This window comes from Panthera onca, chromosome B3 (genome assembly GCF_046562875.1).
Source record: "Panthera onca isolate mPanOnc1 chromosome B3, mPanOnc1 haplotype 2, whole genome shotgun sequence".
NCBI lineage: Eukaryota > Metazoa > Chordata > Mammalia > Carnivora > Felidae > Panthera > Panthera onca.
The window spans coordinates 119,415,769-119,434,927 of record NC_138344.1 but is presented as its reverse complement, the minus strand read 5'-3'; the positions used below and the strand labels follow the sequence as shown (position 1 = coordinate 119,434,927).

General features: G+C 40.8%; 1 protein-coding gene across 1 annotated transcript in view; it reads left to right on the top strand.

The window, feature by feature from the left end:
* The window catches only part of TMED10 (transmembrane p24 trafficking protein 10), a 41,761-nt gene extending 23,282 nt beyond the window's left edge, over positions 1-18,479 (top strand). The window contains exons 3-5 of the mRNA XM_060620313.3: positions 1,407-1,480; positions 14,487-14,613; positions 15,014-18,479. Coding sequence (XP_060476296.2) covers positions 1,407-1,480; positions 14,487-14,613; positions 15,014-15,135 — 323 coding nt within the window. The 3' untranslated portion in view covers positions 15,136-18,479. The remainder of the gene's footprint in view (positions 1-1,406; positions 1,481-14,486; positions 14,614-15,013) is intronic.
* The last annotated feature ends 680 nt before the right edge of the window (positions 18,480-19,159 follow it).

The following is a 19,159-nucleotide window of genomic DNA, read 5'->3' as shown; positions in this document are numbered from 1 at the left end:
CTATCTGAACTGGGTTTTTTGGCTTTTTTTGTCTTTTTAATGTATTTATTATTGAGAGAATGTGTGCATGTGGGGGGGGTTGGGGAGCAGAGAGAGGGAGAGAGAGAATCCCAAGCAGGCTCTGTGCTGTCAGTGCAGAGCTGACACAGGGCTCGATCTCACAAACTGTGAGATCATGACCTGAGCTGAAGTCAAGAGTCAGATGCTTAACTGACTAAGCCACCCAGGTGCCCCTGAACTGTTTTTTTTTTTTTCTTCAAGTTTTATACTGCTTTGCATTTTCACTGTAGTTGTTATGCATATATATGTCTTAGATTCCCATGGAATTACTTGAAGGCAGAGATTGTAATTCAGTACAGTTCTAGCACCTAGTGAGTTCTTACTGAGTAGTTATTGAGTTGACTTTTGTCCATATCAGAAACCTCCAGTGTTCAGGCAGCAGAGGGTACAGTACCATTCTCTCTGGCTTATAGTCTCAAGAACCCCGATGCTTAAGTGGCATTGTTTCCCTAAACTCCTAATTTCATGCAGGCAGCTTCTTATTTTATAAATAATTTGGTGAATTGATGAATTCCAGGGGATTGGGGCCGAGCAGTTTCCTGCGACTCTTGAGTCTTTTCCTCTCTCCTACCTGATGATTTAAGTTTAAATTCCTTTTTGATCAAGCTGAATCAGTTTACTTTTTCTAATATGAGCATAGTTCTGTTGGCCCTGCTATGCCAAACAGACATTTCTCTAAGAAGCATCCCTGAGAATTGTACTCTTATTTACAAGTATTTTTCTTGGGCTCTTCTAAGTGTTTTGTGCGTCCTATATAACATTTTATTAGCCTACTGAAGTGGCCTTCCATTGACCAAAATGTTCGAATTAATGTGGAATATTAGCTAGATCCTGTGTTGTTTTCAGTACTCATGTTTATATTAAGTAAATTCAAGCTTAGCGTATACCCATTAATCTTTTTTTTTTTTTTTTCCAAAAATTGACAGGCCTTTTCAGATGTGGAAGTGTCCTTTTCAGTCTGAGTTGGTGCCCGCTACCTATTGGCTACTCAATTTTATACTTTTTGACTTGAGTTTTATTTCCTAATCTGGTAAAGTCCGTATGTTGTCCCTTCTGCTCTCCTATTCCTCTGTAGTGCCAGCTGCAGTGGCTTATGTCCTGCCTGCTCAGAGATGTTTGCCAGCAGCATATTCTCACTGCTTTCCGCCACCGCGCACAGATCGAGGCTTTGTCTGGAATGCTTGTGATTTTAGCCAGAGCCAGGAATTTTCTGCAGCTGAGTAGGGGGAGGAGTCGCGGCTGTTTCCCTCTATTGAGAGGGTAGGGGTTAGAGAGAGGGAGGGGGGTGGGTGACTTCCCGGAATTTTAAATATTCTACACAATGAAGCTTTTGATTTCTCTCTCAGGAACAGGGCGGATACCTGACCAGCTCGTGATTCTAGACATGAAGCACGGAGTGGAGGCGAAAAATTACGAAGAGGTACGTCCTGCTGGAACAGCCAGAGGAGGCAGTAGCGTGCTGGCTGTGAGGTTTCTGTGACCTAGTCAGGCCGACCGGCTGTGCTTTGCCCAGAAGGCTTTTGTTTTCTCATCAATCATGTGACATCCAGCTACAGTCTTACTGATGCGAGAAGTTGTATTAACAGCCTTGAACGGTAATTATGGCTGTGCCATCAGCCAAATGACTGAACCAGCTATCCCATAGAAATGTTGACGTGATAAAACACTCAAGCGTATGCCATTAGCACTCTTGAGACAGAAACCCAGAGGTATAGCTGTAATTTTTTTTAAGTTTATTTATTTTGAGAGAGAGAGGGCAAGAGCCGGGGAGGGGCAAGAGAGACGGGGAGAGAGAGAGAGAGACCGAGACCCAAGCGGGCTCCACGCTGTTAGTACAGACCCTGACACGGAGCTCAGACTCACAAACCTGTGAGATCATGACTTGAGCCAAAACCAAGAGCTAGATACCTAACCAACCGTGCCCCTGTCATTTATTTTTTATTTTGGGAGAGAGCGAGCAGAGGAGGGGCAGAGAGAGAATCCCAAGCTGACTCCGTGCCGTCACCACAGGGCCCGACGTGAGCAGGATGCTTAACCAATTGAACCACCCAGGCGCCCCTATATTTGTAATTATTAAAATTACAGATTTCATTTATATGTTCAAGATTAAGAAAAGCAATGTGTTTTTAATTCCTGAGGATTTTACTCCAGATGGACAGCTCTATGTATGTATGTGTGTGTGTGTGTGTGTGTGTGTGTGTGTGTGTGTATGTACATATATATATATGTATATATCTAGGACATGGATTCAGTGCTATTTAGACACGAACAACCGTGCTGACTTTGAGAAACACCGTAATCAAAAGTAGCTTATAGTTAATAACACAATTTCAGTCTTTTATGAAAAGGAGCACGATGGAAGGAAAAACAGTAGACTGGAGAGCTTGATAACGAATAAATATTTTTGCTGACAGGTAGTATTATAAGGAATAAAAACTGGCATTTATTTGGGTGGTATGGAGGTGGGGGTGTGCATAGAATAAAGGTAAGGGAACTGAGCTTTTTCATCTATTATGATAGCACAGAATGGTTCTTTAAGTGAAGAGCACCTTTTAAAAACCTCAAGGACTATATAAGAGTGGAGAGGACTATATAAGTGGACTTATATAGTGGACTATATAAGAGTATTTTTACCCAAATCAGAGTCTTTTTACTGAGGGCATGAAGAAGAGGTGGGGTACAGGAAATAAATTGGTTTTAAAGACTGTAGACTCAATATTAACAAAGAAAAGTGTATTTAAGAGAATATTCTAGGACTGATGGAGCTAGAGAAGTTGCTCTGCCTTTGGCCAGGACCTGGAAGCGAAATATCCTGGAATGGAATCAGGTTGGAAGTGACTGGCTGGCTCTGCAACAGGAAGGAGTAGTACAACAGCTGCAGCTCTTCAGGTCTTTCCTCTTTTTCCTAGTTCAGATGTCCAATTGAACAAAACCAGGCTGAGTTATGTGTAGGTGATAAACGGGAGCAGTGATGCAGTGGTGAATGGAAGACCGTTCCCAGCAGAGACATTAATTTGCTTGTTACCATGTCTAAACTAGTTTAAAGTTGTTGTTTGTTTTTTTAACGTTTATTTATTTTTGAGACAGAGACAGAGCATGAATGGGGGGCGGTCAGAGAGAAGGAGACACAGAATCTGAAATAGGCTTCAGGCTCTGAGCTGTCAGCACAGAGCCTGACGCGGGGCTCGAACTCACGGACTACGAGATCATGACCTGAGCCGAAGTCGGACGCTCAACTGACTGAGCCACCCAGACGCCCCATAAAGTTGTTGTTTTTTTTAAACATTTATTCATTTTTAAGAGATGGAGCTTGAGCGGGGGAGGGGCAGTGAGGGAGGGAGACACACAATCCCAAGCAGGCTCCAGGCTCCAAGCTGTCAGCACAGAGCCCAACGCGGGGCTCAAACTCACAGACTGTGAGATCATGACCTGAGCCAAAGTCGGACGCTCAACCAACTTGAGCCACCCAGGCACCCCTAACCTAGTTTAAAGAAATAAAGCAAGAGAGCTTCTTTATTTGGTGAACTAAAGAGTAAGTTGAAAAAATCCTTTTAAACTTTGAGGGTTCAGAAGAATCTTAATTATGTTTAAATTATGTTTAAATCTTAATTATGTTCAGAAGAATCTTAATTATATTTAAATATGATACTGTGTGTTAAAATGGTGTTATAAGGTATAAAAGAAAAATGCTTTTGCAGTTATTATGAAGTGGAAGAACAGGTAAAATGATTTTCAGTTTTTGATTACTGCCTCACTATCCTCAACTGCAGACCGTTCTCTGAGCCAGGTTCCTTTAAATTCCTACTGTGTACAATTTTACCTGTTGTAACTTTTCCTCCTAATATGATGGCTGTCATTAAGTGGTATACATTAAATAATAGGGCATTTGGAGACGTTAGACATCATTTCCCCCTCTAAAACAGAGACTATTATTTGTGAGTTTACATATATATAAAATGATGTGGATATCACTGTAACAGGACATTTTGGAACTCCTATTCCTCCTGGAATTTCAACCATCCTTGGACTTTGTTGACATTGGGGAAGGGCCTTTATCTTTCCTGACCTTTTGCTTAACCCAAGAGGGGAATCCCTACCCGAAAGGAAACCGCAGCACTTCCTTTGCCTGCTTCCTGCTTTGGAAGCCTGGCATGTCCTAAGCATTTCATTACGCACATGGTTACAACACAGCTCTAAATTCTGTTTCTTAACCAAGTAACTCTTATTACTACTTTCTTCGGTGATCTTACCACCCCCCCACCCTACCCCCCCACCACCAAAAAAAGCAAACCAAACTGAGAGGAGGAGAAGTGGTTATGACACAGGCCAAAGACTAGCCCTTTTCTCAGTCAATGGCTAGGTTCCCTTGAATCTTGCTTAGAAATAGCTGTTACTTGTCTCTCGGCAAATGCCTGTGACAAGAACATGAATAATAGAAGCACTTGTTCTCTGGTTAATTACCAGAGAGCATTGAGCATATGTAGAGGTTTTGAGGCATTTAATTTCAGGCCCTTGAGGTAATGGAGAGCTTTTATCTCCAGAGGATTTGGGCCTGTTGGCATAAGTGTTTAGCTTTGGGGAAGTGGCACATTTCTTTAGTTTTTTTTCACACGCAGAACATCTTTCCCTCGCAGCTTTGGGCTTCATGACTCTGAAGTCCCTTGTGGTTTTGTAAAGTTCAATAGTAGTCAATGGTTCGATAGCTGGGCAGAGTACCACAATACCTACTAAATTGGTACAGAGGATTTACTTAATTAGCGCATGTGGAATTGCTGTGTCAATAATAGAAATGTAAGGTGATGCTATTTGGAAGCTAGAATGGTTGTCCTGTTGTAAAGAAGCATAGAGTCTTGAACTTTGAATTCTTTGAAGAGTTCGGAATGCTATCTCCTCAAAAATAAAGCACTTTTGATTCCCTCTGTTGAATTTTAAGGACCTCTCACCACAGTGTCTTTTGCCCATGAAGGGGGCATCTTTTTAGAGTCAGTATGTGAATTGAGCCATTTTTTGTTTTTGTTTTTTTTTTTTTAGTGTTTATTTTTGAGAGAGAGCATGAGCAGCGGATGATGGGCGGGGGAGGTGGCAGGGCGGGGAGACAATGGATCCCAAAGGGGCTCTGTGCTGACAGCAGAGAGCCTGAATAAAGGGGCTCGAACTCATGAACTGTATGAGATTCTGACCTGAGCCAAAGTCTGATGTTCAACTGACTGAGCCACCCAGGTGCCCCGAGCCAATTTTTTTTTTTTTTTTTTTTTTTTTGAGTTTGTGGTCTGTGAACTAGAGCAGCTGTTTATGAGGACTTAATTGTCTAATCCTGCAGTTGTGGAAATGAAGGCAATCACTGTCTCACAAAGAAGGAGCTATCTGACATATCCTCTAACTCTGGGGCTGTGTATGTCCCTTCTTTCTTTCTTTCTTTTTTTTTTTAAATGGGGCCCCATATGCAACATGGGGCTTGAACTCATGACCCTGAGGTTAAGAGTCGCATGCGCGAATGATTGAGCCAGGCAGGCGTGTGTATGTCCTATCTTGATGTGGATGTCAGCATTTTCAGCACAACTAAAATCCTGTTTTGCATGTGGGTTCTATTAGTATGTCATTTGCTATCAACATGTACACCAGAAACACAATTGCCCTTTTCGGAGCAACAGCTGAAGACTTTTCAAAAGTTCTACTTTTCTGAATGCCCTCGGGAAGGAGGAACTCTGGTTCTGCATACTGGATCCAAAATCCCTTTCTGACATAAGTTAAATGAAATAACACGGGTAAGGAACCTGACACATAGTTGGTCAGTTCAGCAGATTTTGGCTCCCTTCTCCCGCCCTTTCTGGAAATTGAATATGACAGAGTACATAGGATCATGCTAAATTTCACTTCGCCCTAAGATTGGCAGTATTATCTGGCCTTATTTTGGCACATTGTTGACCTTTTGAGCTTCTGTGAAGAGGCCTGTGATTCACATACCTCCCTACACAAGTAGACTTGTCCTTGGTTATAGGTCGGCCTTCTTTATCTTAATTGTGCTCGATTAGATGGTCTCCACTGTTGCTGCTGTGCTTCTAAAATTTGGGGAGTTGTGGAGGTAACTGCAGTTTGACTGAATTTGGCTTACCACACCAAGCTTCTCTTGACTCTCCGTGCTCCACCAGGAAAACAATCCAGGGATTCTCTGGAGGCGGGTTTGTTTCACATGTCTGTTTTAAGAAGCAGTTTCTCAGAGTTAACACCTTTTCTTGGGGCAATTACATGTAACTCGCAACTCTAGATTCAGATCTTCATTAGAGGAGGGGAAGATTTGGATACGGCCTAAGAAGGATAATTTCAGCCGTTTTGGAAAGTGTTGTATGTATGCAGGGAAAGGCTTTATAACTTGTAGTTTTCCAAGCATTACCTACCACTACAGAGGAGAGTGAAAGTGTGGTAGGGAGGACCTTCTCCTGGGCAGAGGGTGGAAGTAGATGTAGAATGTTCTTAACTTAGAGGAAGCCCTTGCTTCAGGGGACCAACGGCACTTATTTTCTGCTATGAGAAAGTTGGCTTCTCTGAAGAAGGCATGGAATGGACATGCTACGCAAAGTATACATTGTATTCATTTCCTTGAGTTCAAGGGCCAAAGTAGTGTGGGGAAAGAGAGGTGCCTGGGTGGTGCTGCCGTCTTGTTAAGTGTCTGACTCTTGGTTTCAGCTCAGGTCATGTCTCACGGTTTTGTGGGTTCGAGGCCCACATTGGGCTCTGTGCTGGCAGCATGGAGCCTGCTTGGGATTCTCTATTTCTCTCACACTTTCTCCCCTTTCCCTGCTCACGCTGTCTCTTTCTCAAAAATAAATAAAACCTTTAAAAAAGTTTTTAGAAGGATAAAAATCAAAACTATGAATATGACAGTGTATGATTGAGTTAATTATGTGGCACAGTCTAAGTGCTATAGGATTTTAGGAAAGAAGGAATTGGTGTGGACAGAAATGGTTAAAAGGAAGCTTCGTGGTTAGGGCTTAAAACATAGGTAGGATTTGGATACACTGAGTGAATGTGCTTTTGGAACTCAAAAATACGGTTTTGATCGCAGTTTACAGCAGAGCTTTGCGTCTTTTTTTTTTTTTTTTTTTTTTTCTAATTTTTTAATGTTTATTTTTGAGAGGGAGAAAGAGTGTGAGTGGGGGAGGTGCAGAGAGAGAGGGAGACACAGAATCTGAAGCAGGCTCCAGGCTCCAAGCTGTCAGCACAGAGCCCAACGTGGGGCTCAAACCCATGAACCATGAGATCATGACCTGAGCTGAAGTCGGACACTCGACCGACTGAGCCACTCAGGGCCCCAGAACTTTGCAATTTTGATGCTGAATAAATGCTTCGGTGATCTTGGGTAGGGAGTCAAGAGACCATGGTTCTGTTAGACTTGGTTTTCCACCCAAAAGACTGAGTAACCATGGAATCTTCAGTTTCTTGATTTGTAAAATGAGGTCGGTCTGTCTGTGGTGGCTCTTTGATTATTTAATGGCTAAATGCAGCCTACAAGGGGAATGCTTCCCTCTAGTGGAGATTGTATGGTACACAATATTGTCAAATAGGCTTTGCTTTTATCTAGCTGTTGACAAAATACACATCATCCTTTCAGCCTAGGAAGAGAGAAGTAGACTAGGATAGTGACCTGCCATCATGAAACATGTATAATTTCACATTCTTCTTTAAAAAAAAAATTATTTATTTTTTGAGAGAGAGAGAGACACACACAGCACGAGCGGGGGAGGGGCAGACAGAGATGGGGAGACAGAATCCGAAGCAGGCTCCAGGCTCAGAGCTGTCAGCACAGAACTCGATGCAGAGCTCAAACTCACGAACTCTGACATCATGACCTGAACCAAAGTCAGACGTGTAACTGACTGAGCCACCCAGGTGCTGCTATAATTTCACATTCTTGCAAACACTTTGAACCTTAAATCAGACTTTTATTTTATTTAAGTTTATTTATTTTTGACAGAGCGAGCGAGCATGAGCTAGGGAGGGGCAGGGAGAGAGGGAGACACAGAATCCGAAGCAGGCTCCAGGCTCCGAGCTGTCAGCACAGAGCCTGATGCAGGGCTTGAACTCACGAACCTTGAGATCATGACCTGGGCTGAAGTCGGACGCTTAACCGACTGAGCCCCCCAGGCTCCCCAGATCAGACGTTTAAAAGAGCAGAACAACAGTCTGGGGATTTTGATAGAGGTTTTCTTATTAGCTTTTTGTGCCAACTATGAGAAAAGTCATGATAATACTCATTGAATACTTCATCCTAGGCAAGCAAAGAAGGTCTTCCTGAGAATAGTGATAATTTGCTTAAAAATTTTACTCTCTTAGTCTCTAAAAATGAGAATAATATCAGTATGAAACCAAGGAAGTTTGGCTGATAAACTGGACAACTTACCTAGATCCTTGAGGCCTAATATAGCTTGATCACTTCACCTTTGATCCAGAAAAAACTTAGTGTAGTCTGCTAGTTTCCTTCATCAGATTTTCAGTACCTACAGAGTAAAAATATAAACTCACACTTGGATTCCAATCTCAGCTCCACCAAGCTCTGAGAACTTGGGTGAGTTATTTAACACTCTGAACCTTAATTTCCTCATCTGAAGAATTTAGAGATAATAATATCTCTAATACAGGGTTATCTCATACAGGGTTAGGAGGATTAAGCAAGATTACAAGGTATGAAATATGTACACATTCTAGATATATACCGGTAGGTCTGATTCATTATACAGCCTTCTTCATCCTCTTCCTCAGTTTAACTCCAGCCTGACTTTTGAACTTTATGTTTGCTGTTAGCCACCACCCTCCCCCAGGCACGTATGTGTGTTGACGTGTGAGTGCACACACACATACACATCAGACTACCTATGACTAGACAACTCATGGTCTCCTAAGCATGGCTTGCAGTTTCCTCCCTCCAAGTTTTGGTGTGCAACTTCCCTGTAACCTTGAATGCCTTTCTATCTCATCTCTTTTGGAATCCTGCAGAATTCATGAGACTCGGTTCACTCATTTCCTGTTAACCTTTCCTTTATCCTTCCAACTATGATTAATCGTGTGCTGGTTTCTTTCCTTTCCACTTTTTTTTTTAAGTTTTTTAGATTTATTTTTATTTTGAGAGAGTGTGAGCGGGAAAGAGACAGGGACAGAGGGAGAGAGAATCCCAAGCAGGCTCTGCACTGACAGAGCCTGACGTGGGTCTCGATCTCACAAACCATGAGATCATGACCTGAACCCAGGCACACCCTTTTTTTTCCTCTTTACACTTTTAATGTGTACTTTTGTTGTAAAAGTTAATACATAATGCCTTATATTATGGTTATAGCTTTTTATATGAGCCTCTCTACCAGACCGTGAGCTTCTTAGGAACAGAGATCATCATTTATCTTGGTACCTTGCACATAGTAAGCATTGTTGTTAGGGTCTTAAAATGTTCTGTTTTTGTTTTTTTTTTTAACAGCTTTTTACATTTTTTTAATCTCTAAGTTTAGATTAAATGTAAATATATATCCATTCATATTGTTATTTACCATTGAGTATCCATGATGTGTTAGATGGTTGGAATAGCAAATTAGTTTTCAACATTGTTTTAATATCTTGGCAATTCTTTAAGTTTCCTAGATTTAAAAGTATCAAGAATTGGTATCAAGAATAAAGGTATTAAAAAAAAAAAAAAAAAAGAATAAAGGTATTTATTAGGCAGCGATGTGTTTTAGGAAAAGAGACCTTCATCCCACTCATAGAAGGTCAAAACGAATTTACCAAAGTAAGAACAGGGTTGAGTAGGGATTTCATTGAGGAAATATCAACTTGGAAAATGGGAGTTGGGCTGTTTGGTTATGAATAGAGCTAAAGAGTCTGGAGTAGGACCTATACTAGAAGAGGAGTTGGGGAATTGAAGGAGTAAGTAAACGGTGGCCTGTATGCAGTATGGAATACTGTGCAGCAGTTAGGAAGAATGAGGTGAATCTCTAAGCGCTGAAGTTTTTTGTTGTTTTTGTTTTTGGACTTATTTATTCATTCATTTATTTATTTATTTTAATATATGAAATTTATTGTCAAATTGGTTTCCATACAACACCCAGTGCTCATCCCAAAAGATGCCCTCTTCAATGCCTATCACCTACCCTCTCCTCCCTCCCACCCCCCCATCAACCCTCAGTTTGTTCTCAGGTTTTAAGAGTCTCTAATGCTTTGGCTCTCTCCCACTCTAACCTCTTTTTTTTTTTTTTTTCTTCCCCTCCCCCATGGGTTTCTGTTAAGTTCCTCAGGATCCACCTAAGAGTGAAAACATATGGTATCTGTCTTTCTCTGTATGGCTTATTTCACTTAGCATCACACTCTCCAGTTCCATCCACGTTGCTACAAAGGGCCATATTTCATTCTTTCTCATTGCCATGTAGTACTCCATTGTGTATATAAACCACAATTACTTTATCCATTCATCAGTTGATGGACATTTAGGCTTTTTCCACAATTTGGCTATTGTTGAGAGTGCTGCTATAAACATTGGGGTACAAGTGCCCCTGTGCATCAGCACCCCTGTATCCCTTGGGTAAATTCCTAGCAGTGCTATTGCTGGGTCATAGGGTAGGTCTATTTTTAACTTTTTGAGGAACCTTCACACTGTTTTCCAGAGCAGCTGCACCAGTTTGCATTCCCACCAACAGTGCAAGAGGGTTCCCGTTTCTCCACATCCTCTCCAGCATCTGTAGTCTCCTGATTTGTTCATTTTGGCCACTCTGACTGGCGTGAGGTGATACCTGAGTGTGGTTTTGATTTGTATTTCCCTGATGAGGAGTGATGTTGAGCATCTTTTCATGTGCCTGTTGGCCATCTGGATGTCTTCTTTAGAGAAGTGTCTGTTCATGGTTTCTGCCCCATTCTTCACTGGATTATTTGTTTTTTGGGTGTGGAGTTTGGTGAGCTCTTTATAGATTTTGGATACTAGCCCTTTGTCCGATATATAAATGCTGAAGTTTTTGGAAAGATCTTACTAAATGAGAAAAAGCAAGCCATAGAGCAACGTGTACAGTATGATCCCATTTATAAGTATGTTTTTAATTACATGTTTGTGTGTACACTTATATGCACGCAAAAGCATAGTGTGTTATCTTCTAACAAGGTCTAGATAGATATACACCAAGTCCACAACCATGGTTACCTCTGAGAAGGAATGTGTGGATGTGGGAATTGGGGAGCTAGCTGTGAAGGTGGGCTTTTTGTTTTTGTTCCCTTTGCTTCTGAATGGTTGAAATTTTTAGCAGGAGAACATGTTTATGTATTGCTTATACAACTGAAAAGTAAACAGAACACCAGAAATGAATCGGGAGCAGGATTTTTGGTCTACAGTGCACAAAGGCCATCCTCAGTACCAAATGTATTTTAATTCCATCATAGTCTTTCAGGTTTTAGGCTTTTGGCCTATTGTCATTTAATAAAAAAGGTAGGAAGGGTTAGAAGTTGTCTTCCAAATAATTTTTTAAAATAATACTTTCAGCTGGCAGAGGCACAGCCATAGTTTCACTTCCAGTTCCTTTTTGCACGTTTCCATTTAGAGAGCCTTGTATCATTTATCGCTAAAGAAGTTTCATGCCATTGCTTTTATTCTGTCTCATTCAGGAAGCTTTGGAGGCGAAAGTGTAGACCAGGAAGTAAACAGACTGAAGTTCAGCTTATGATATGTCTCTTGTATTGGTATCTTTTTCCTGGGGAGTTCAGTTCCTTTGCTCTGTGGCTCTATATGAGATCAATCAACTGATACATATTCTAGATTAATGGCAAAAATTGGCATTTGGGCATTCAGCTAGGAGAGTTTGCTGAATACATTAACTGACCTTTAGTTAAATGTTGTAGTCCGTTAGCGTTATTCTGTTTTGTAGCTGTCAGTCACACTAACCAACATTTTACAAATGTAAGAAAACATAAATCCAGTGAAAGAAAACAGGTGCATCATTACAAATTCATTGCATTTTATGTACTTTAAATATAAATCTAATTTTTGTATCCCTATCTTAACAGCAGTTTCTAGTTTTATTTTTTAATTTTTATTTATTTCATATATGAAATTTATTGTCAGATTGGTTTCCATACAACACCTAGTGCTCATCCCAAAAGATGCCCTCTTCAATACCCATCACCCGCCCTCCCCTCTTCTAGTTTTATTTTAAAAAATATTCAGTGAGGAGTCTAGATTAGCAAAGAGAACATAAGAACACCCTTAAACTCTTCCTGTTCATCCTTTGTTAATTGCTGTTAACGTTAACAGGAAAAGAACAAAGAAAGTGAATTGGACAAAAGAGAAGAAAAAGTAGGGAGTTGTAGAGAGAACATATGGTAGATCGAGAGTAAAGAAGCAGATATAGGAAAAGAATATTTATTTATTTAAAGTTTGTGTAGAGAGAGCACACACGCAAGCGGGGGAGGGTAAGAGAGAGGCGGGTGGAGAGCGGTAATCCCAAGCAGGCGCTGCACTGTCAGCACAGAGCTCAACATGGGGCTCACAGACTGTGAGATCATGACCTGAGCCTAAATTGAGAATCAGGGGCACCTGGGTGGCTCAGTCGGTGGAGCGTCCGACTTGGGCTCAGGTCATGATCTCACGGTCTGTGAGTTCGAGCCCCGCGTCGGGCTCTGTGCTGACAGCTCGGAGCCTGGAGCCTGCTTTGGATTCCGTGTCTCTCTCTCTCTGCCCCTCCCCTGCTCATGCTGTGTCTCTCTGTCTCTGTCAAAAATAAATAAACATTAAAAAAAAATTTTAAATCGAGAATCAGACACTTAACCAACCGACTGAGCCACTCAGGTGCCCCAAGGAAAAGAAATTTTGAAGAATTCTGTATGTAGGAAAATTTTAAGTACACCCTGGTCTGGTATGTGAGTTTTAAGATCTGGAAAGCTCTGGTGATGTATCCCCATTTTAAAGCAATTCATAATCTAAGGTTGATAGGAAAAAACAAATAAAATAATGAAATCCTTTCTTTTATCGTATCTGCCTTTAGTTACTAGATGCTCTTGGAGGTTTCACAGTGGTCTAGGTTGAGAAAGGAAAACAATTCATTTCTCACATCCTTCATTCCTTAGCATACAAGGAAGTCCTTGGAGATTTCTTTTGATAACTGGCTGTGTAATTCTAAAAACCAAAGATGCAGTGTAATTTTTTTTGTAGCAGACCCAGGAGTCATCTGGGCTCTGGAGCTCTGATATAAACCTTAAAGCTCTTTTGGGATTTAAATGAGCAAACCAGAATTCTCTAATTTTGTAGTTTGAGTTATTATCTTCATGTTATAGTTACACATACTCTCATTCCTGTGCATTCCCTATTGGGAATTTGGATGGTTGTCTTTTAAATTAAATCACATCTAATATCATGACTCTCCCACTTACTATGCTGATAATACGGTTTCTTGGACGTGAGTGGAAGGGTAAAGTAAAATGCTTTATTAAAATCAGGAATCTCAGGAAAATGATGTATTTTAATTGATAGCCTACCATATGATAGAACTTCTAAGGAGGTTTTAATCAAAATTAAAGTATAAAGAAAAGTCTGAAATGGAAACACATAAACAGTTCGTGGGGAAGGGCAAAAGATTTTAAAATATGTTAGGGGCACCTGGGTGGCTTAGTCAGTTAAGCATCTGACTCTTGGTTTTGGCTCAGGTCATGATCTCACAGTTTGTGGGTTTGTGCCCCGTATTGGGTTCTGCACTGATGGTACAGAGCCTGCCTGGGATTCTTTCTTCCCTCTTGTACCCCTACCCCACTTGTGCAGGTGCTCTCTTGTCTGTCTCTCTCACCCTCTCTCTCTCTCTCCCTCCCTCTCTCTCTCTCTCTCTCCCTCCCTCTCTCTCTCTCTCCCTCCCTCCCTCCCTCCCTCTCTCTCTCCCTCCCTCTCTCTCTCTCCCTCTCTCAAAAATAAACAAACTTTAAAAAATGAAATATGTTACAGTGATAACAGAAGGGATTTTAAGTTTTTGTTTTTGAAGATTTTATTTTTAAAATCTCTACACCCAATGTGGGGTCCAAACCCACAACCTCAAGATCGAGAGTCATGTGCTCCACTGACTGAGTGAGCCAGCTGGGCACCCCCAGTTTGGTGAAACTTTTTGTTTTTTTATTTGTTTAAAGGAAATTCAGAACCCATTTTATTAATGTTCGCTTATTTTTGAGAGAGAGTGAGCAGGGGAGGGGCAGAGAGGGGGAACAGAGGATCTGAAGTGGGCTCTGCACTGACAGCGTGGAACCCGATGTGGGGCTCAAACTCACAGACCATGAGATCCTGACCTGAGCCGAAGTCAGACACTCAACCAGCCGAGTCACCCCGGCGCTCCTTGGTGAAACTTTTTTAAAAAACTCCTCTGTTGCCTTGTGTTCTAGACTAGAGTGGATTTTTCAAGGAGTGGGTTCATAATTCCTTTCTTTTCCAGATTGCCAAGGTTGAGAAACTCAAACCTTTAGAGGTGGAGCTCCGACGCCTAGAAGACCTCTCAGAATCCATCGTTAATGACTTTGCCTACATGAAGAAGCGAGAGGAGGAGATGCGAGATACCAATGGTGAGGGAGAGGCAGCTCTTGTTTGTTCATAAAGGCGCCAGACCTCTTTTCTCGGTTTTGCCAAATGGGGGTAGGGCTGGGCTGATGGGATGATCACTTACTTCAGAGCTGTTGCTTCTTAAGGTAAACAAGCTCGGTTAGATTTTCAAGGGGAAAGAAATTTCTTCTGTGATACGCAGTTAACCGTATTCTCAGCTTATTGTGTATCAAACCGATAGTGCTAATCTTTGTGATTTTTAACATTTCTATATAGAACAGTGAAATTTTAAGAAAAACAATCCAGAATCCTACTGCCTGGCCTAGGGACTGAGTGGAGTTAATTAATTGCCTTTTCCCCCTGGCCACTGTTTAGTCTGCTGAACCTCACTTCATTACACTTGTAACATTTCTGTTTTTTTAGAGTCAACAAATACTCGGGTCCTGTACTTCAGCATCTTTTCAATGTTCTGCCTCATTGGACTAGCCACCTGGCAGGTCTTCTACCTGCGTCGCTTTTTCAAGGCCAAGAAGTTGATTGAGTAATAAAGCCCAGTGTCCTCCCACCTGTATCTCAGCCAGCTGAACATCCCTGGGACGTGCCTCGCCTAAGGCATCCTACTGACAGCACCATCAAGGCACATTGGAGCTTTCTCGCCAGAACTGATCTCTTTTGGTGTGGGGGGACATGGGTTACCACCTACACCCAATTAAGTCAATGAGGGACTTCTTTTTAACTTCATAGGATTTGGACTGGTTTTGCAACAATAGGACTATTATTAGAGTCACCTATGACAAAAAATAGGGGTTACCTAGCTAATGCCAAAGCCAGCATTTGTACTGGGTTTCCTCATGTGCTATGTTTGAACCATGTTTTCTTTCCTTTTCCTACTTGCTCACCAGCTTGAGCTTCCACTCTAGTTCCTTCACCAAGGTATGTATGACCATGTTGAACTTGTTTCATTGATCATCCTCTTTGGATTTCTGTGTGAAAACACACTTAACTTTCTCTTGACCCTTAGCTGAAATGTGTAGGTAGCTTCTGGTGATACCCTTTCATAATTTTTATGTCTCTTAAAAGGGTGATCGATGGGACACCTCATAGAGAGGAGCTTTGAACTGTAGATAACTCTTAAAGAAGACATCGTTTTAGAGAATTAAAATATTTGTGCTTAACTGCCTGAACCTTTTTCGTGTATTTACGTGTGTTTAGTTCTATGCAGTTTTGTCAGGTAGAGATTTGTGTGATCACCACTGCAAGATGCAGAACAGTCCAACTCTCGTATCCTTTGTACTACTACCCTTTTATAACCATGGCCACCTCCCTTCCTTACCCCAGAGCCCCACCTTCTGGCAACCACTGATCTGTTCTCCGTCTCTAATTTTGTCATTTCAAGAACGTTTTATAAATGCAATCATATAGCATGTAGCCTTCTGAGATTGGCTTTTTGAACTCAGCATAATTTCCTTGAAATCCATCCAAGTTGTTGCATGTTACCAGTAGCTTGCTCCTTTTTATTGCTCAGTAGTATTCCACGGTATGGATGTACCACAGTTTGTTTAACCATCCCCCCACTGAAGGACACTGGGGTTGTTGTCAGGTTTTGGCCATTTCTAATAAAGCTGCTGTGAACTTTCATGTACAGGATTTCATGTGAACATAAATACTCATTTCTCTGGGATAAGTGCCCAAGAGGGCAATATGGTAAGCACGTGTTTATTTTTGTAAGAAACCATCCTACTCTTTTTCCAGAGTGACTGCCATTTTACCTTCCCACCAGCAATGTGTGACCAATCCATTTTCTCCAAATCTTCACCAGTATTTGCTATTACCATTATTTTTATTGTAGTCATTCTGATAGGTGCGTGTAGTAATACCTCATTATGGTTTTGATTTGCATTTTCCTAACGGCAAATGATGTCGAACATCTTTTCATGTGCTTATTTGCCATCTATTTTCCTCAATGAAATACCTATTCATGTCCTTTTTGCCCATTTTCTAATTAGATTGTTCTTTCTACATTAAGTTTTGAGAGTTCCTTATACATCCTAGATACAAATCCTGTCAGATATGTGGTTGCTTGAATTTTTTTTTAGATTTTTGGTTTTTTTTTAAGTAATCTCTATACCCAACATGGGTGAGTCTTGAACTTACAACCCCGAGATCAAGAGTCGCATGCTTTACTGACAGAGCGTGGTTGCTTGAATTTTTAACTTCTACCAAGGAAAATACAAGTAAAATTTACCAACTCTTCTTACATGCCCAGTCACTGACTTAATTCCTGTCCTTATGTGTTCTATCTAACAAATTAAGACATACGAGGTATAAAAACACACACACACACACACACACACACACGGGAGGATTATGAATAAATACTTGAAAATGCATGTTGTGAAAGCAAAGCCAAGAATCACTGTTGGAATATAAGGTGCCTAAAGGCCAATACTAATATAAGTAAGTGAAGGCATGGATACAAATGACTGTTTGTAAACAGTCACGAAAAATACTACCACTTGAAAATGTCTCTACTCCACCCTAGAAAGTGGGTGGGAGTTTGTCCTTTTTTTTTTTTTTTTTTTTTAATTTTTTTTTTTAATGTTTATTTATTTTTGAGAGAGACAGAGACAGAATGCGAGTGGGTTAGGGGCAGAGAGAGGGAGACACAGAATCCAAAGCAGGCTCCGAGCTGTCAGCACAGAGCCTGATGTGGGGCTCGAACTCACGAGCCGTGAGATCATGACCTGAGCCGAAGCCGGTCACTCAACCAACTGAGCTACCCAGGCGCCTTGGGGAGTTTGTCCTTTCTATAATTTCTTTTTCAACCCCTACTGTTCTAGGGCTTGTCTAATCACAGTGGTAAGAATTACAGGACTTAGGGCATAGCACTTGCAGTTAAGAAGCAGTGTTAGAATTAACAGAGAACACTGCTGTGGTGACCAGGATAAAGTAGAAAAGTAGAAAAGGAAGTGAATTATGTTGTTGAAATCTCAGGCTGTTCTATTGATGTTCCAGCTACTGTGAACCCAAAGCCCTTTCCCCCGCTCTCTTGGCTCCCTGTATGAATTCCTCTGGTGTGGCTGAGCGGTTCTTTCATTAATTTGTGCGACATTGCCATCTGCTGGTAGGAATGGATAGGTACAGCTTCTGAGAACCTGGCAGCCAAATCTTCACCATAAGGAGAGCAGATGTTGAGAAAGTCTACATGTGGTATTACATATACTAGACAACAAAGGATACATCCAAGTAGGGAAGAGAATAACCGAATTTGTGGGTCAAATCCATTCTTAGACATGTAAAGGTCAAATTCTGTTCTATACCATTAGCCTAATAAACTCTCGTATTTCTGACTGGTGCCTTCCCCCTTTTTCAGAAGCAATGAAAGTTCTTCAGTTGATTATCCTTTTGCTCTGATAAAATGACAAAAAGATAGGCGAGGAGAATATTTTATTTTGCTGATCTTTTTGTTCCCGAATGTGACTTTGTGAAACGGATTTTTTTTCCATGTCCTTCCCTTTTACTCATGCCAAAAACACCAACTTGGACATTGTGCTTTCAGTTTAAAGTTCATGGATAATTACACTTTGATTTGATTGAAAAAGTAAAAATTACTTAATTTTATGAAAGCCTAGTGCAAGAACAAATCAGCTTTAAAAATGGGGATGTTATCTGCTTTCCTCCATTTTGAGCCTATTTAACACAGCCTATATAATATACATAGGAACAATACAGTTTAAGCATTGTTGTACCATTGTCATAAACCCCTGTCATAAGCCATTTTTCTGTTTGTTTAATGGAAAGAGGTGTGTGGGATTTCTACAGATTTACTTGTAAGTTTGGATTGGGGATTTTTGTGTACATTTTCTCAAATAAACGCTAGCAGAAACCATTTTAGGTGTATTTTTCTGTTCAGTATCTCTGTCTGAATTGACAATAATTCTTCCATATTCTTCAGTTTTAAAGTATGGCAAATTATCTGTGATGAATTAGAGAAGAAAATTGCATGTAATTTACTGCAAATGGAAAAAGTTTATTTGAGCTAATAAAATTTTATTATATTTTATATATAAATATGTAAGCTATATATAATATGTATATAAATGTAACAATAATAGGGGCACCTGGGCAGCCCAGTTGGTTGGGTGTCTGACTTTGGCTCAGGTCATGATCTCACAGCTCATGAGTTCGAGCCCTGCATCGGGCTCTGTGCTGACAGCGCAGAGCCTGGAGCCTGCTTTGGAGTCTGTGTTTCCCTCTCTCTCTCTGCCCCTCCTCTGCTCATGCTCTGTCTCTGTCTCAAAAAAAAATAAACATTAAAAAAAAAATTATAAACATAACAATAATACACATCTTCAGATAGGCAAAATAGGGTTCTCTAAGTCAAGCATTTTCTGTACCTTCTCTCTTTTGGAAACTGTTACTGGAATTATTCCTACAGAGTGTCTTCTCTTTTGCCCTCTATTCTGAAAACACCCCTTCCAATTTATAACCTTTTAGGACTTGCATTTTTGCCCATCACATCTGTGCAAAATCCAACCCATGAGGTAAAGGCCATTTTCTCCTTCTTTT